At 34.5% G+C, this 18,475-nt stretch overlaps 2 protein-coding genes and 1 long non-coding RNA gene across 11 annotated transcripts in view; 1 reads left to right on the top strand and 2 right to left on the bottom strand.

Annotated features, from left to right (window-relative positions):
* Nucleotides 1-713, bottom strand: part of LOC127874937 (transient receptor potential cation channel subfamily M member-like 2) — a 32,665-nt gene extending 31,952 nt beyond the window's left edge. For 3 of the 7 annotated variants that reach the window (XM_052419633.1, XM_052419631.1, XM_052419634.1), the window contains exons 1-2: nucleotides 570-713; nucleotides 280-344 (exon numbers count right to left, since the gene is read on the bottom strand). The gene's annotated coding sequence lies outside the window, so the exon portion shown is untranslated. Of the gene's footprint in view, nucleotides 1-279 lie in introns of all 7 variants that reach the window. The other 4 variants (XM_052419636.1, XM_052419632.1, XM_052419635.1 and 1 more) reach the window with 4 other exon arrangements.
* Nucleotides 714-868: 155 nt separating this feature from the next.
* On the top strand, nucleotides 869-3,377 carry LOC127874940 (uncharacterized). The gene is made up of 2 exons (XM_052419645.1): nucleotides 869-1,059; nucleotides 1,361-3,377. Exons 1-2 carry the CDS (start codon nucleotides 1,045-1,047, stop codon nucleotides 2,924-2,926), a joined length of 1,581 nt encoding a protein of 526 aa, XP_052275605.1. The 5' UTR covers nucleotides 869-1,044; the 3' UTR covers nucleotides 2,927-3,377.
* Nucleotides 3,378-10,426: 7,049 nt separating this feature from the next.
* On the bottom strand, nucleotides 10,427-17,158 carry LOC127874936 (uncharacterized). 3 transcript variants are annotated; one of them, XR_008047188.1, is made up of 7 exons: nucleotides 16,850-17,158; nucleotides 14,624-14,705; nucleotides 14,046-14,192; nucleotides 13,670-13,786; nucleotides 12,430-12,831; nucleotides 10,982-11,094; nucleotides 10,427-10,795 (listed from the first exon to the last, which is right to left on the bottom strand). It is a non-coding gene; the product is annotated as an uncharacterized LOC127874936 (long non-coding RNA). The 3 variants fall into 3 exon arrangements; XR_008047187.1 differs by lacking the exon at nucleotides 12,430-12,831 and having other exon boundaries at nucleotides 10,988-11,094; XR_008047186.1 differs by lacking the exon at nucleotides 12,430-12,831 and having other exon boundaries at nucleotides 16,850-17,157.
* Nucleotides 17,159-18,475: the final 1,317 nt, after the last annotated feature.

The following is an 18,475-nucleotide window of genomic DNA, read 5'->3' as shown; positions in this document are numbered from 1 at the left end:
CCCATTGGTTTAAGCCAATAGACTAGAAACCAACAACAACACAACAACTCATACACTTGAAACAACTAGACAGACTGTCAAAGTAGCGCAGTGGTACACAAGCTTTTGACGTAGGTGAGCCAGGTTAAATCCCGACGCTTGTGAGTTTGTCTTGTGTCGCCCTACCGACAAAAATAAATTGAGTAATATGTAATTATATTACAAACGCAATACTACACAATACAACGTTTTGTGCATGTAAAGTTACATTCAATGAAATGTTTCAAAAACGAAATTTACCTATCAGATCCAGTATATCATCTGTATGTCTAGTTAAATCACTGACGAGTCCTTCCTTGTCAAATCTGAGTCAGAAATCGAATCAATGGTTGGGTTGTAGCTCGTTTGTATGATTATCTTTACAAAATGATAGTGTTAATCACATCATTACTGTTTAAACCGTGGTAGTTTTAACAAGAGATATTATATTAAAACCTCCGATAATACACTGTGCGTTTAAATAATGTTCGTGTACTTGTGTGTTATGCAATTTACTAACGCAATGATAAAACATTAGAAAAAAATCACACCTTAACACTACAGACAATTCGCTTACAAAGATCACCATGCCGCACACAAAATAAACTTTACGTTTTCTGAAAATGAAATACAATGTCTTTCGTATTGAGCTCCGGGTATAACACAATGCATGGGTGCAGATATGAAGATTATGCGATAGGCACTGTTACAGCGTATGCATTCTTTTACCACTTCAAGTTATGACCGATAACGGGTCTGTCCTATCATTTAAAATAACGTTTCAACGTTTTTCATTTGTAAGAACGTATCACGTATTTGTCTATAAATTATCTTTACGAAAGAGATAAAACAGTTAAAAAGAGTATACATGTATCGTGTAAGTACCTATTATCGAACAGAACCTGATATCGGACGGTTTGTTTTGGTTCTATATGCGCATGCGCAAAAGTGCGCATGACGTCACATCCATAAACAAATGGTCATTTATGAAGTCCGTGACCTACTTGTCCACTAAGCTTGCAACAAATGCGCCGAAAACAGGTAAAAGAAATGCATTTATTGTTATTTACACGGTTTTATGTATTTTTTGCTATTACTTTTTGAATGCATTTATCAAAACGTGCATTTACACACCAAAAAGCGTATTTCCATTTGCAATTTTGGTTGCAGCAGACGTAGATTTTTTCGTCGAGTCCGGGTCACGTGACAGTCATGTGATAGTCATGTGACTTTGTTTTATTATCGCTCTTAGAGCTACAGCACAGTTCCGAAAAAATATTCCAGCTTTTCTTTCTTGACAATTGATCATCATAAAGTTAAGTTTGTTTTTCTTTTTTTTCAGTCTAATCCTAAGAAGATAATTAAACACAGAGGTCTTTACTCACCAACAGCTCTTCACAATGCATACCTTAAAGTAAAAGACAGTGGCTTGCCAGTAAGAACTGTTGCAAAACAGTATGGTGTTCCTCATACTACACTATGGGACCGTGTGAAAGGGGTTATTGACCCTGAATGCCTCAAACCCGGACCAGCTCCACTCTTCTCTCAGGAAGAAGAGGTCAAACTAGTTGACCATGTCAAGACAATGGCTGCCCTTGGGTATGGTTATACCATCAGTGAAGTTGTAGCAAGTGCTACAAACTATGCAGTGTTCCTTGGTAAAAGGCCAAATGATAAACCTTTGTCTGTGAAATGGTTTAAGGGTTTCCAGCAGCGATGGCCTGAGTTGCGAGTTGTTCGTCCGAGGGCACTGTCCAACTACAGAGCTGAAGCCACATCAGAGGCCAATGTTCATGAATATTTCAACAATTTGATGAGCGTTGTTGAAAAACATGACCTCCACAACAAACCTGAGTTTGTCTATAACATTGACGAAAAAGGTATCCAAACAGAGCATACCCCACCATTCATAATAAGTGGCACATTGAAGGCACCAGCAGTTACTTCGTCAAGGTCCTGCGTTACAACAATAATTGGATGTGGAAACGCATTAGGCACACAGCTTCCACCATTCTTTGTTTTCAAAGGGAAACGCCTGAAAGCAGATCTGTTACAAGGGTCTACACAAGGGTCATCAGGGTGTATGTCTGACAGTGGCTGGTCAAATTCAGCTGTGTTTTTACACTACATGGACACCCATTTCCTCAGATATGTGCAAAGAGTGGACAAGTCACAGCCTATCCTTGTTCTGCTTGATGGTCATAAAAGCCACATAAATGTTCCAGTGCTGGATTGGGCAAAGAAGAATAACATTATTCTATTCATCTTACCGGCCCACACAAGCCATGTCCTTCAACCCCTTGATGTGGGTTGTTTTGGACCCCTTCAAAAAATCTACAACTCCATGTGTCACAGATTTATCAGAGAAAATCCCTCTACAAAAATAACAAGGTACAATGTTGCTCCTCTTGGATCTGCTGCATACGTAGCAGCATTGTCTGTGGAAAATCTTCGATCTGCCTTCAAGAAATCAGGTGTTTTTCCTGTTGACGAGTCAGCTGTTAGCAAGGAGCATTTTACCACTTCGCTACCATATGTTGCTGAACCATCTGTTCCTGAAATCAACAAAAACATGCATGAAAGAAATCCTGATGTTTTCTTCTATGAAGCAGAAGTTGTCATTAACAAAAAGAAAGAATTCAACAATGCAAAGAAAAAGAATAACATTCTTGAATTTACATCTGGCAAAGAAATAACAGATCCGATAATTGAACAGAAACTCAGGGAAAGAGCTGAAACAACAAATGAACAGAAAAACAAGCAACAAACTGAACAATCCAACAAACATTCGAAGCTTATGCCCACAAAAGAAACAGCTTCACAAACAAGGAACAAACAACTGAAAAAAAAAACAATCAACAAAACAACACACTTACCCAGAGCCTGGACCCTCCCATCTAAACACTGATGTTGAATCCTCTGAAGATGAAGATGATGATGAAACTTGTTGTGTATGCAGCCTCTTTCAGCCAAAAGAACTTGCTAACTGCGTATCATTGATATTTGTAAAGTGGGCCAAGTGTGACTTTGATAACTGTAGCCACTGGGTGCACTTGCAGTTTTGCACAGCCACAAATGTTGTTAGGAGAAATGACCCGTTCTATTGTCCTTGCCACAATATTGCAGAGGAATAGACTTGTGTATTTGTGTTCAAAGCTACATGCTTTTCTAATTTTGTTAATTTTCATGTTTCAAAAAAAAATGTTCAGTTTCATGTTTGTTTATATTCACTGGAGTAGTATTTATGAACTGTTCGGTAATAGGTCATGTTTACATCGGCCGCCATTTTGTTTTGTCTGCTAGAGGTGACAATAAACAAGGAATCATTGTTATGAATTCTTGACGGATATTTGCTTGAAAATTTTACATATAAGTTATTTAATGATTGAACTGTTAGTTATTTGTTAAAACAAATTGTTTTTGTTATTTTAAGTGTTTGCAAATTTAACTTAATTTCTTAGGTGTTCGATAACTGGTTCGTCCACCATAAAACAGCTGTGAAGGCAGTAAACAGTCAAACGTTATTTCGTTCAAAAAGTTATTGGAATCTAATAAAATGTCATAGTGTGTGCATAGGTACGTTTGAAGTAAGAACATATCTTTTAACTTACGCGGATTTTACTAGATTTTAGAAAAAAAAACAACGTACATACACTACAAAACATGAAAAGAAAATGTCATACTAAAGAATGTCGTAACACTTAGTTAGATGTTTTCTTTTTGATGAGTAAATGAGAAAAACTCATCGTTAAATAGTAAAATAACATACAATGGGAAGATTTATTGGCTTAACATTACGGGAAGCGGACAACGACAACGAGCGATGCATGGTATTGTAATGCGCATGGGGGGGGGGGGGGGGGTAGAGGGTTATGGTAAGGGTTAGGGGTCGGTTTCGGGTTAGGGTTAGCCTTAACCCATACCTTAACCCTAATCCGACCCCTAACACTAACCCTAACCTAACCATAACCCAGGGTTATCTCCCCTATACCATGCCTCGCTCGTTGTAATTGTCCTCTTCCCTAAAATACATAAGACAATACAACTTTGAAAAAGACAACGTCCCAGTTTGGTCCTTCAACCAGAGTTAGACGGCATCAAATATTGTGCTGACAGTCCATATCTATATAAAAAAAAACACCACCAGTTAATGATTTTAATGTTTCCGCGTTGCGTTAAACAATTAACTTTCATAAATAGGGAAAAACTGCCGTTCCCGTCGTTAAACAATTAATAAATACTTATTCTCAAAATCCTTAAAGTGAATTTGACATGAGCTTATTTCTGATATAACAGGGCTTAATGCATGTGCGTAAAGTGTCATCCCAGATTAGCCTGTGCATTCCGCACAGGGTAATCAGGGACGACACTTTCCGCCTAAACTTGATTTTCGGTAGGGAGGGACTTCCTTGAAACTAAAAATACCATAAAAGCGGAAAATGTCGTCCCTGATTTGCCTGAGCGGACTGCACAGGCTAATCTGGGACGACACTTTACGCACATGCATTAAGCTCAGTTTTCTCAGAACGCGACTCAAATGTTAATGAGAAGCATCCACATCAACAGCTTTGGATCACAAAATCGATGATTAGGAACGGGGAACGCATGTCTTATTTAAATATCACACGTATTGATAATGAATAAACATTTTTTAACCGCAATACCTCTGAAAAATGACATCAATTAATATTCCCGCAGAATGTTTTGTACGACAAAATACAATCAATACGTTAAAATATTATTTTAAAAAAGCCAATACAGCAATTTGTTAGGACAAAAGGAATGTGTACCAAAATCGCACTCAAAGCACACGTTCAGTTGTTATCTGCTTCATTGAGAACTCACATGCGAGAAATACGACTCCTGAAAAGTTTCAATTGTTGTATGGATCTATTTTTGAACATGTAATTACAAAGTTTGTGCACTAAGATTAACGCTGTTATTTCTTATCTGATATGACAAATATTTACAAAGCTGGACAGTTCTAAAACTTGTGTTTGATATTAATTTTATGGGTTGTCTCTGAAATATTGCTTAATACAACAGTAGGCAAAGTAATAACTTATGTAAAATATGCTTAATATTATTTAATGAAAAACCATCCACTTTTGATCAACTAAATGCTATAAATTCATTTACTCCATGCATAAACTGAAACCCTGGGCTTCACAACACCAACATTTATCGTGTATGATAATAAAAAATATAACGTAAGTGAAATGTCGGGACAAATTGACCAAACTAGAAATCGAATTTAAGATATTAAAGCTGTCTTTGATTTAAGACTGAGTAAATGGTTTAAAAACGAGACTTGTAACAAGAAACGGGTTTCTATCCATCGCATAAATTGCTCTTAAAAGTACCTATTATGGGCATTCAAGAAGAACCCTTAGCGACACTGTTCTTGGTCGAATGCAACCTTCAAGTATGTAACCCTCGGTCACCTGATGCATACGTCTTGTCAAAGACCTGTTATCTATAGGTCTTTGGTCTTGTTCATCCGCTGCACACGAGAATAGACAGCGTGTTCTTCAGCGGGAGCATACAATAAACGTGCGATGTATAACTTCTTCGTCGGAAAACTTAAATGTTGATATCGATTGTCAAGTATTTGTCATACTGTGAACAAACATTATCAAAACATAGGGTAGGTAGGTTGGCTTTAGTTTTCTTCTGTTTTAAATACATTTTCCCACTTTAATAAGGATATGCCTTTGCATGCAGACATAATCTGAAATCTCTAATTTGTTATTTTTTTAGCTAAGTTAATAAACAAACACATTTTTACGCCTTAAAGGAATGTTCTAGATACTTATTTTGCCTGTTAAAATGGTAAAATGAGAACTTATAACTTTGAAACGTGTTACATGTAAATGCAATTCACACTTAGCTTTTATTTCAAATGTTATGTGAGCGCGTGGGAGTTACCTTGCAAAACACACAAAAAGTCGCAAAGCGCTTTCTCAAAGTGAAATGACGATCATTACGTTTCAAGCGCGGACAGGTAAAAATAACACTGTATACTGAAACAAGAAATGTCTTTAAATTAGACATTCGGCGTATATCATGACTTTGAAATAAATGTTGAAAATTTACGTTTTTGAAGTCATTCAATTAAAAACAAAGGTTTAAGTATTGTTGTATTCCTTTTTTCACTTCATAGAAGCATATCCACCGCATGAAATGTTTTTTTTATGAAGTGCAGTTATATTAAACTACATAATATTGTTCGTAGTTACACATGTAGTACATGATATCAAATAATGTGTGTCCTCTATGACTTATTGTGGATTTATTTCTTCGTTATTGTAAGATATGGTAGGTTAATATTAGATTAAGACGCAGTTTTCTTTCCACACATACAAATAACACTGCTACATCCGCGTCATGCGAAAATTGGTCTTATGCCATGCTGCATGCGTAGCTCAATCCCAGCCTGCGCTCTTGCGCAGTCTGGTCATTGGAAACGCGTTCCTCTTTAACAAAAGCACACACAGTTTCGTGGTATCTCATGAGAATCCTCTTCAGTATGCATATCTTGACAAGACTGAGCTTAAGCTACGCTGGCAGCATATTGCATTAGACCCATTTTCGCATGACGCGGGTCTATAAAAATCTCATTGCGTCTAGTAAAGGGAAAATCAAACCACAATACTATAAGATCGAAAAATGAAGTCACATTGTGCTATTTATCGCAAACTGGCAAATGTCGGTAGCCTATTTTGACTTGCAGGAAAGATTTTCAGACAGAACTGACCGTGTATGCCACACATGTGAGGCTTGATAATAAAACGATTTCCCTTCTATCGTGGACACAACTATTTTGGTGTTGTTTTTTTTTCTCACAATACAAGACAAATTACATTTTTAACCGATAGGTATTTATTTATTTCTTTCCCTAAAATTCGTGTTATTTGATATCTTGAAAGAAACACTGTGATATCAACATACGACGTTTATATGATAGTTCAATTCGTCTTCCCCTGACGATTTACTGATCCAGCACTGACCCTGAAAGTCTTAGGGAATTTGGGACGAAATTAACTGGTTATGCGTAATTGTTATTGGACCCACATTTATTATTTATGTGTATATATGTTTCTCATGAACATGCAGAGAGAGGTCCGCATTTCCCTACACTGAGTAGTGTTACATCCTATAGTACAAGGATGCGGTTGCTAATGTTCCGGTGGATTTTGCTCAAATCAGACAATTGAATGGATCGAATGTTTTCATGCGGGTCTGCTGGGCGCAATGTAAAACGTACTCTAAGGTGAATAGCGGGGTTAAACAGCGTGTGAAGTTAGCCGATGTATTCAATTAAGCCGATTAAACAGTTTGACATGTATTAAAACACTTTCAATAAGTTGAAATTTTGAACCTATTTATCCGATTTTAATCATTAAGCTCATATTACAAAATCACATTTTATTTAAATACATTTTGACGTGTCAAGTTTGCGTATCATTGTTACGATAGAATAACATATGGTTATTATTTATGCACTTTGAGCAAAGCGTGTCGTGCATTTTCAAAAACAAAATCGGTTTCAGTTTGCTGTTATTTGCCGCTAATTAGGCAGGCTGCGAATGTGTTACCGTTAACGATAAGCACCGCGATCTTTTAATCTTTTAATTGGTAGACCGGGCGGACTTTAATTGTTGAGCACTTGTTACCTCTGAAGAAAGCCGCATACGGGTTTATTATATTGAACCGTCGAAATCCGTTATTGGAGAAAATAAACAAAAAAAAATTATCGTTTTCAGCTTGCATAAGGATGAAATAAATTGCATACTAATTGTTTATTTTACTGACGGGGAAAATATCAAATAATTCAGCCGCGATAACTATTGAAAGGCAAAAGAGGGAAAGTTATTATCGATATGGCGACGTCGATGCCGATGCAGGTATTATATGCTGTTTTATACCTTGAATTAATTGCATAAATTTCGCTTACTTTCTAACCATATTAGCAAGAAAGTTATTGGCGTTTTTTGTCATTGTAATACTCGATCTATATATCGACTTTACTCGCCGCGCAATTTCTTTATTTAGGGGGAACTTCTCCGGGTCTTCAATTCTGACAGGAGGGCACTTCTCCACCCCCTATTTTTCAGCAGGAGGGCAGTTCTCCGCCCACTAAAAAACTGTGTGGGGGCAGTTCTCCGCCGATTATAAAACACTGAGGGGCAGTTCTCCGCCCAGCGAGAAATCTTTGAGGGGGCAGTTCTCCGGGGGGGTGGGGGGTGGGGGGCACCTATCCTAGGTTTTCGAAAGGATCAAAAGCTATATCGATATTTTCGCACAGGCATCAAAGGTGACCCAATAGTATGCCTCATTATTGGTAATTGTCTTATAATTTGTGCACTTCTTTACACCAAACTTTCTTGGTTTGAATCAACTAAACTGATTACAAACTGCTTTCTCGGAATGTTCATTAGTCCATTGTCAAGATTTACAAATGTATATTATAAATATTTGATACGCACGTTATCGGTTTTTACTAAATGAAAAATAGCGTTATGTTGAAGACTTGTTTAACGCACAACTTTTCAATACTTGAATATCTCTGTAATGAATAAAGATTTTGATTTAAAATTGCGCATGTGATCATTTGACTATATTCAGTGCAAAATATCGATACAATCATTCATCCATGACAAACGGACGCTTTTGTACGTGGGGTGTGTGTGGTTTCATTTTTTGCACATGAACATGGTAAAACGCGATATGATTTTAATTTTTTTCGATTTCTTCATTTTAGGTGGTTTAATACACCAGGAAAATATAACATTAATTTATAAATCATTATATCTCGTATAAGATTATAGGAGCGCAACAGCGCAAACGGCATGTTGAAGGCTGCCTTCTCCACCTTCTGAAGCATCCAATCGCCATGGATGAATGATCGCAACGTTTGCTTGCACGTACTGTAGTCAAATGATACCATGTACAATTTTAAATCAAAATATTACCTTATAACTGAGATATTTATCTTTGAAAAATGCTGCGTTCGAAAAATCACCAAAGGCAGTACAACACTATATACAATTCCAATTTAATTTCAATTCTATCATTTTCGGTGGTTTTTTACACCAGGAAAACATAACATCAATTTTAAGAAATATGGCTTGTATGAACGTTCATGAGCACAATATTGCAAGCTGGTTAATCATAAAGACGTGTTAGTTAATACGTTTTACTTTCCACATAATTATTTTACGATGTACGATTTTGAGATTTTTTTAATTTGTTATGTTTGATATTTTAATGTTGAACAATTTCAATATAAGTTACAGGAAGAACTAGATATGTGTTAAATTAGTCTGAGTTCAAATTTCCTCATAAAATAAGGGAGCTTTATTGATTTGAATACGTGTTGCGTTAGAAAATTCTTCAAGTGTACATGTACTGTTCAAAATCAATAAGTACAGAATTGAAAGGCCTTATTTGTTATGTAGAACCAGTCCCGGATCTTCAGTTCAGTTTCCCGGCCAATTTGACTTGCGAGACACCTTTACTGATGAAAATCTGTTCCCCTTATATTTATTATTTATGCTGAAAGAAATCCCAACCCCTCGATTTCACTAGCTGATACGTTGCCAGCTTTTCGTGTCAGATCGCAACCCGTGTTGAGCTCGAATTTTCAAGCTCCAGGTGCGTAGGCGAACGTCATAACCACTATGCTACAAAGGCCCTAACGTATTCTTCTAGTTTTGCAGTCATAATCGTTTTAACAGTATTTAATGGTTTAGCTCTTTCTTAACTGGAAACATCTGAACCATTCAAGAGTTCGTTCGGTGTTGCTCAGAATGCCATTAACTAATTATTGTTTACCAATCCTAAGCACTATGGTACAGAATTATGTGTACAGTAAAACAAAACAGTTTTCATAATGTCTCTTTTAATGCAACTGAATTATCACATATCCTTAAATATTAGAATTATAAAAACGTCAAATCGAGCCTGGTCATATGTGTTAATGCCAAATGGTGATCAAGTACTTTGAAAGTGGATTGGTGTGATTTGCATGTCGTTAGATAAAGAAATCAAGTCTTTAATTTTACAACCGTACCATAATGTGTTCTATATTACATGAAGATTATATTAATTGCAGCAAATACGTTCGAGTATGCATTTGTATTGGTAGAACAGTATGTGGTTATACAAATGGTTTGACGTCTAAAGTACTTGATCACCCAAAGGCATTAAATCCCTTGTTAGAAATAAAAGGTTACAAATATCAATTTGAATATATATATATATATATATATATATATATATATATATATATATATATACATATATATATATATATATATATATATATATATATATATATATATATATATGTATATATATATATATAAATATATATATATATATATATTCTTAAATTATGCTTCGTCATTATAAATTATTTTCAAAATTTCTGATTACTAATACACACACTAACTAATGTGTTATTAAGCATACTTTCTTCACTATATGTCCTTTAATAAATGATCATTTAAACAATTATCCATATCTTCAATATAATTAACATAATGATTAAACCATTTTTCCACAATGGAACTTATTGTTTTTGCATGCATTCGAGATCAAATTTGACATATTTTATCGAGTTATTGGATTTTTACATCACACAGTTTTTTCTTGTGAAATCAGTGTGCCGGTCTAAAAGATTGAATGTTTTAAGTTATATTATCCCTCAATGGCGAATAAAAAAGCATGTTAATGGTCACGCATGATTCTTTTTTTAACACATGCCTTGTTCCTGAAATCGAAAGTCAATAAGTAACACTATATATATATATATATATATATATATAAAGATAATCTTTTTCAGAAAAACTTTATTAACCAGGAATACACAATTATCGTGTGTTTATTTCTAGTGCTTATAATGATCATTGCAACATTGATAAAATAATTTAATAAAGTTTAAGTCAAATTAACTCACGCCTACTGCCTGAAGTGCATAATTTCCAATGTTTTGTTTCCGAGTTATTTCCAGTCAAACATTTTTGTCAAATCTTTCACTTTTGCTGGTTGTGAGTCCTCGGACACTGCTCTCTGAAAAATATATATTATTGTTAACATCTGTCTTTTTATGAAGACTGATATAAATAAGTTCAACTTTCGTGTATGTTTAATTAAACGCTGATTGATTAGATTATCCGCAGCTTTTCATACACCAATAGCCACACTGAGTATGCACAGTTACTCGCATAAATATAAGACCGACCGACTGTTGTTTAATTAATTGGGATTTCTATAAGCAAGCATGGTCAATGCACACTTGCAGTTCAGCATATGTCGCTGATAGTTAAACCTTGTAAAATCCCGCTTATACATGAAGTTTACATAGAAAAGAGCCATATCTTCGGCAATATATAAAACAAAATCTGAAGCATATTCATACATTTAGTTATCATGTTCGTGGCGTGTCATGCCTCTAGCATAAAAACTCATTTGGTTAGAAAAATGCATTAAAAAGATGTATTGTTCTGTTTGCAAAAAAGCCACAACCTTGGTGATGTTGAAAACAATTGATAATTGTGTGTGTTTGTAAAATTGCATCACTTAAGCAGCAATTTGGACGGCAATGTGCAACGACGGACGCACAAAGGCAAATCTACAAATCGTTGAAAGAGGGCCATATCAAATGTAAGTCATATGGTCATTTGTATTTTATTTACTAGTATGTACAACATTTCAATATCATAAATATGAGAATAACATTAAACTGAAGAAATATGTAAAGAAATATCATACGTATTGTTCTTGAAAGATGTACTTAAATTCACTAATTGTATTTTAATCGTTACAAACATATATTCGTTGCAACTATCAAAATTACAAGGCTATTCATGCAAGCAGTTAAACTATATGGTTCTTGTTTACAGTACTGCAACTGCACCTTTCCCATGTTTTTTTTAAACGTTAAACATAGCAAATTATTTAACTGGTGGGACTTTTTCACGATTTCCTCGGTAATTTCATAGAGTAATGAATATTTCGAAAAAAGCAGATATATGCCCCACGGCTTGTTTAAATGGTTTTTATAAACTCATTGAAAACTATTCAAACAATAATAAACAATTCCAAATTCCAATTCCAAAATATTTTTGTATTTTAAAATAGTGTTTTCTATCATGCAAAAAATATATAACACAATGCACGTCCACAGTGTTGCGAGCCGTAATTTTAATTCGACTTTATTAACTAAACCCAGTTGTGTCCAATGTTTCCCGCCTTAAGTTAACATCACAATTACTCTAGTGCAATACGTCATATAATTTTCCGTCTTGCAAAACATTTAAGATTACTACAGCTCAGGCTGCTCAATAAATGCGGTCCACGTGAGGGTGTATGCAATAAATGTATCTGTCACGGGTCAATACTGACCTATCACAGAACGTGCAAGTCCGTTTACTATAGGCAAGTTGACGAATATGAAATCAAAACGAAAAAGGGCATTGAAATGCAAACGGCTATAAGATAGTTGTAGTGCATATAGTATTTTATATTTATAATTTATATCCACTTTGAGTGGTAACTCGAACATTTGAATAGTGATTCGCTTTGGTTCATCGTTGCATGACATATTTCATCAGTGTCTGGAAAGTATAACCCTATTTACATTATGGATTTGTATTAATATATAAAACAGAAGAAAGAACAAGTTTGACCGTAAGGTTTGTTGCAAGATTTGCTTGTTTGGTATCATCCATATGCAACTGAAGATCATCTGATTGGAGAATTTTTTGTTCTTCAAATTCAGGTAGTTTTTTTTTCCGATTTCTTCTTCTAAAAGAATTAAGTATTCTAGATTCATACCATTTGTTTTACACAACGTTTTTCTAATGTAAAATTTTTATTAAAATATTAAGATAAACAACTGAAAAATGCATGTTGCATGGAACTACGAAAAATAGCTATCAGAATCGACTGTAATCACATATTCAAATCACATAAAAAAATGATTATATTTTTCTCATAGAAACTGTGTTTTTAACATATGCGTTATATATGTTTCACAATATCACTCTGTAACGAAATCATCTTGAATAATACGATGCTACCGGTAATGTTGATACGAATCGTCCAACAATAGTTATATTATTTTAGTTTATCTTGTAAACATGCAGCAAAGTTGTAACAATTGTGGTTCATGTTTGTCGTGTTTATTAAAGAAATTTCAATCCTACAATATAATATAACTTGCAAACATTGACCAGGCACTGACGAAATTCACGAAAATGTCAAACTATCATGACCTTGAGTATCACGCTAGAATTTCCGTACTTCAAGCAATTTAAATATATCTAAGTAAACTGTAACGGCCTAACGAGATTCGAGCAAAACGTGCACGCAGTAAAACAGTACAAACATGGGAACGAAAGCATAAAGTATATTCCTATGGAGTTAACGCATGCCCGGTTAATGATGTACAGATATATCTGAAAACAAATATACACCTGTTGTGAATGAATATACAACAATTGTTAACAGTTCCGTATATTATGGTTGTTATTATTGTTGTTTCCAATTACGACATTCCTTAGGCGTAACAATATATACACATGCTTATTATTAGTATTACTAACTGATCACTATTCAACAAAGAAACTTGTAAATAACTCACAATTGTTGCCTTGGGTCCACGATTGTCGTCATTAAGTTGCTGAAGCTCTTTTTGTTCACCTTTCAATTCTTATTTAAATTTCCCTCGTTCTTCTTTTATAGACTTGATTTCCAGACACTAAAATGTTTAAATTATGGCAACATCATGTCTGATATGTTCATGCATGTTTGAACTTAAAAGAATAATGTTTTTTTTTATATACACATTTGGTAAACATATATACAACAATAATTATTCATTCTGTACACAAGTTGTTCTCGCCGATGTTTAACACGAGTCTTTCTGCTAGAGCGGTGTGTTTTATACTTTCAGCGATCCACGTGATGTTAGCAATTTCCACGAGTATACAAGTAATAAATATGCTAATTAAACTTACCTGGCTATCAACCATTTTTTGGAGCTTTAGTTTTTCCTCCGTCAATTGTTGAATATCTTTTCTGTTTTGTTCATTTTCGATTTTTAACTGTTCTAGCTCAAGCTGGAATGATTGTCTTGCTTCTTTATTTGCCCGCATAAGCTTTTCCTTCGATTTGATAATACAGAAGTCGTGTTAAAGTCAACACTATATAACATTTTTACTTCTACACAGGCACTCACAGACTCATGATAGAAAACAAAATTAGTGGATGTTTTTCCGTACTATATAATGAGCAGTTTTTCCTTCTTACAAATGTGTTGCAAACACAGTTTCCAAGTACGATTCCTTCAAAGTTAACACACGAGCAACAAACTCAAATTACCTTAATTACCTTAATTATAAGTTTTATACTTAAAAATATAGCAACAACTTTATCAACCAAGACAAATATAACTATTGTAGAACATACACTATATAAAATACAATAATAATTATAATAATAATATGACACGTTGGATTTTGAGAAAAAAATATTACAGTTTATATCCTATAAATTGGTATTTAGGACAAATATATTGGTCTAGGAATGAAAATACCTGTATTTTGAATGTTTCTTGTTTAGCCAATTTCATTGCATTATCTATATCACTGAATAATGTGTCTGCCGTCTCCGATCTCCTAAAAGTTAAAGTTAGTATTATATAAACATATTATTTTTTTGGAAAAAGCGCTTAACAAATCATTTAAATGAAAGGCCGTCGAAATATTGGGAACAATTGTTGCTAGAAACATTTTCAGTGAAGTAAACGTGTAATCATAGGTTGTATTTAATGTTATTTAATAGTTATAAATACCAAGAGAAAGCGTACTTGTCTATAAAAGTAATAACACTGGTTCTAATAGGTTTTTAATGTATTTTGTAGAATATTATGCAATATTGGAAAACTTGTCAATAGAGACTTATTCATAGATTTTCGTATTTATGAAAATGAATTAAAATAGGTTTACGAACAAAACTTTATTGCTCTGAATAGTCGTTAACACTTAACAAGAGCACCGCATAACAGTTGACAACGCTCGGCTGCGGGTGCAGTTTTGAATAAATAAAAGCTTGTCAGAATTGGGTTTTTTAGAGGTCACAGTGACCTTGAACTTTGACCTAGTGACTCAAAAATGGGTGTGGCGTGTTGAACTCATCAAGGTGCATCTACATATGAAGTTTCAAAGTTGTAGGTGGAAGCACTTTGATTTTAGAGCCAATGTTAAGGTTTAAGCACGGCGGACGCCGGACGGCGGAAAAAACGACACGACACGACACGACAAGCTGGCTATGACAATACAAAAAGTTTTCTCCGAAAACAGCCTTGCTAATAAAAACAAGAAAACAAAATTGACGTCCCCGGGATGCGAAACCTTGACCTAAATTAGCAAAAGCTAATGAGATACTAATGCGCCGTATAGGCGTTAGTACTTAACCGCGAATTATGGAGGAAAAGCGTTACAAACGCTTTATTATTTTACTGATTTTGACAGACGATCATAAATAAATGTACCAATAGTATAAAGATTTTTTTTAGTAAGGAGTGTTATTTAGCTTATTAAAACATACATTTCACTTGTCAATCTACAATAAATATTTTTTCCATCGTCATTTTACGAAATTGTTAATAATTCCTTTCAAAACATCGTTAAATGAAAACAATCAGCCATCAAAGTACGCTTGAGATTGTTTAGGTGGCTAAACAGTTAACCTGTTAAATGGTTTCTTTTATTCAAAACAATGTCCCAAAACGTATGTTTTTTGGGCAATATTAAAAGACACAATAATACAAGTTTATGATATTTAATGTACTATGTTATAATTCACTTAAAATGTGACCATTTGCCACATTACAAGTCTACATTTAGCCTTTAGTCAACAGCGTCATGGCTGGTTTGCGTTTGTTTACAATTATTTACGCACATGCAATGCAACATCTAACTTAAAGTTTTATTTACTGTTTCCACTTCGTGCACAATTACATTTATAACACATATGGTACGCTGTATTCTGACTTTTGAGTATTTTCATTATTTACTGCGATGCTGTTGTAGTCGAAACCATCATGTGGCGTATGAACTCTGTTTAATGTGGCAGTCATCGATAACAATGTAATCCTGTGATGATGTGCGTTTCGTGATTATAACTTAGGTACGTTTCGAGCTATTTTGATTGTTTGGACGGACATTTGGATTTTCAATTAAACCGATTAATCAATTAACGGAAATACAATGGGCAGACATATACCTCTGTTTCTACCAATATTTATTATCATAATTATATGTTGTACTTTGTGAGTAATTACAATATTAAGTTGTGTTCTAGTTTTAGCAATTGTGATCTATCCGTTCAACCCATGCTAAAAAGGATGTGCTTATATTGCGCTTCACAAGTATACAACGTTTATTCCAATATGTTCAACTCGTGTATAAGAAATTGTAGAATCACGTTTGCAAACGCACATAATGGCGGATAGACAGACGAAATGATAGACCTAACGCAACTAGATGGTGGAGGAAATAAAGTAAAGTAACAATTGTAAATGTTGTATGAAATTATATGTATAACAATGCTTGATTAAATTAAATATGTTTATACATTACTTAAGTCCCTCAAGTCCAACCGGTAAGGGACTGATAATTACATGCGTATGCACATCAAACTTATTTTAAAAAAACCGTTAATTAAAACAGGTTAGAGTTGTGATTGTGTGGTAGGAGACGGTCCATGTGTTCTGTGTGTTGAAGTTTGCTGTAAGAATCGGCTAAATTCAGGCACTTACCCAGAATTCAAGAGGTTCTCCCATTCCTCTCTAGCAGGAACAGCTAAACGCATAACATTTTGTAATCCGGAAATCAATTTTTCTACTGATAGGTCTCCCTCTTTCTGTTCGCTTGATGCCATCCAGAAATTTCCTTTTATATTCCGAATCTGAAAAAAACGTATGAGATATCGTTACTGCAATGTGCTGCGAAGTTTGATTGCAGCAGACGAACACAAGTTGAAGAACTTGTTCTTATTTAACTAAAGTACACACGTTTTAGCTAGCTATATATCTACTGCAGATTAAGGCACATCTGGTAATACATTAAGCGAGGTTACGACTGTCAACGGTATATATAGATATCTACGGCCTACACATGCTATTCACGACAACTTATTCGATCAAACCCGCTGATAGTGAGAAACTAAATACATGTAGATAAATACCCATTACGTGTATGTAGTTAGGAGTTGCATAACGGAACCGTCAAGGTAAAGTAATTATATACATACTGGGGCCGTATCATAAAAGTTTGAGCGCACGTGTTCTTACCAAAAACTACTAACAAACGACGTGAGAAAATCCGAGCGTTTCATAAAAACAATTCTTAAGCAGACACCTACTACGAATGCGAAAGTTGCAATGTAAAAGTTACGAAAGGTCAAGGGTTGTTTTAGCGATGGCCAATATTGTCGCCTAAACAAAGGAACGTCTTCATAAATAATACAAAATAAATAAAAAGACCAAGTACTTTTGTTTTTTAATAATAATGAATTCTCTTAAAAATGAAAAAGTCATCAAATCTGTGTACATTTATCTTTAAGAAGTATACATTATAGAAGACACAGTTGTTGCTATTGTTTGCGAATTCGCGATCAAAAAACAAGTCAAATTCACATTTACCTTTACCAAGTTTAATGTTATGTATCTTTTGAATTACCACTGTTCATGTGTAATGAGCATAGAAGCAATTGGGGGAAGCTCCGACAGCTCACTCCCAATAACGTCTTCCTCATTCAAAAATGGAATTGACATCCATAATTACGTATTATTTGAATGAGTGAGAGGGCATAATGACTGCGAAGCCGAGTGCTATACACAGTAACCACGAATATGGGACGCAGGTATGCCTACTTCAACCAAAAACCGTTGTCTTTTTCTAATACGCCTTCGATGTCTAGGGCGTTTAGATGTTGGTTTCCTCGGTTTAGACGGCACATCTGGACAGGATTAACTAGGACCCCTCTAGTTCATGACAAGTTTCATGGTATTTTGATCCCTGCTCATCCACCTGGACCTCATTATCGCATTTGAGAAGGGCCTCAGCATCTGCCTCTGTCATTTCAATAAAATGTTCATGCTCCATTTTGTAACATAGAACATTATACTTGACACCCTTTATTTAGATTAATCACCTGTAAATAGTTTGTTACTTAAAACATAACTATTTAAGCATATACTGAGACCAGTTAATAAATCGTTAATTGTAACGGCAAATTGGGCATTTGTATTTGTTTATACAAAATGCTTCAGTGGATGTTACATTAACACATGATCTATGGAACCATACATCGCAAAAATCACATTGCATCATAAAACGACCATTTCAAGTTTTTCGACAGACACAGTACAGATCGGTTTCCT

This window comes from Dreissena polymorpha, chromosome 3, assembly GCF_020536995.1.
Source record: "Dreissena polymorpha isolate Duluth1 chromosome 3, UMN_Dpol_1.0, whole genome shotgun sequence".
NCBI lineage: Eukaryota > Metazoa > Mollusca > Bivalvia > Myida > Dreissenidae > Dreissena > Dreissena polymorpha.
Note: the sequence above shows the minus strand (reverse complement) of the source record. Positions and strands in the feature narration are given on the sequence as shown.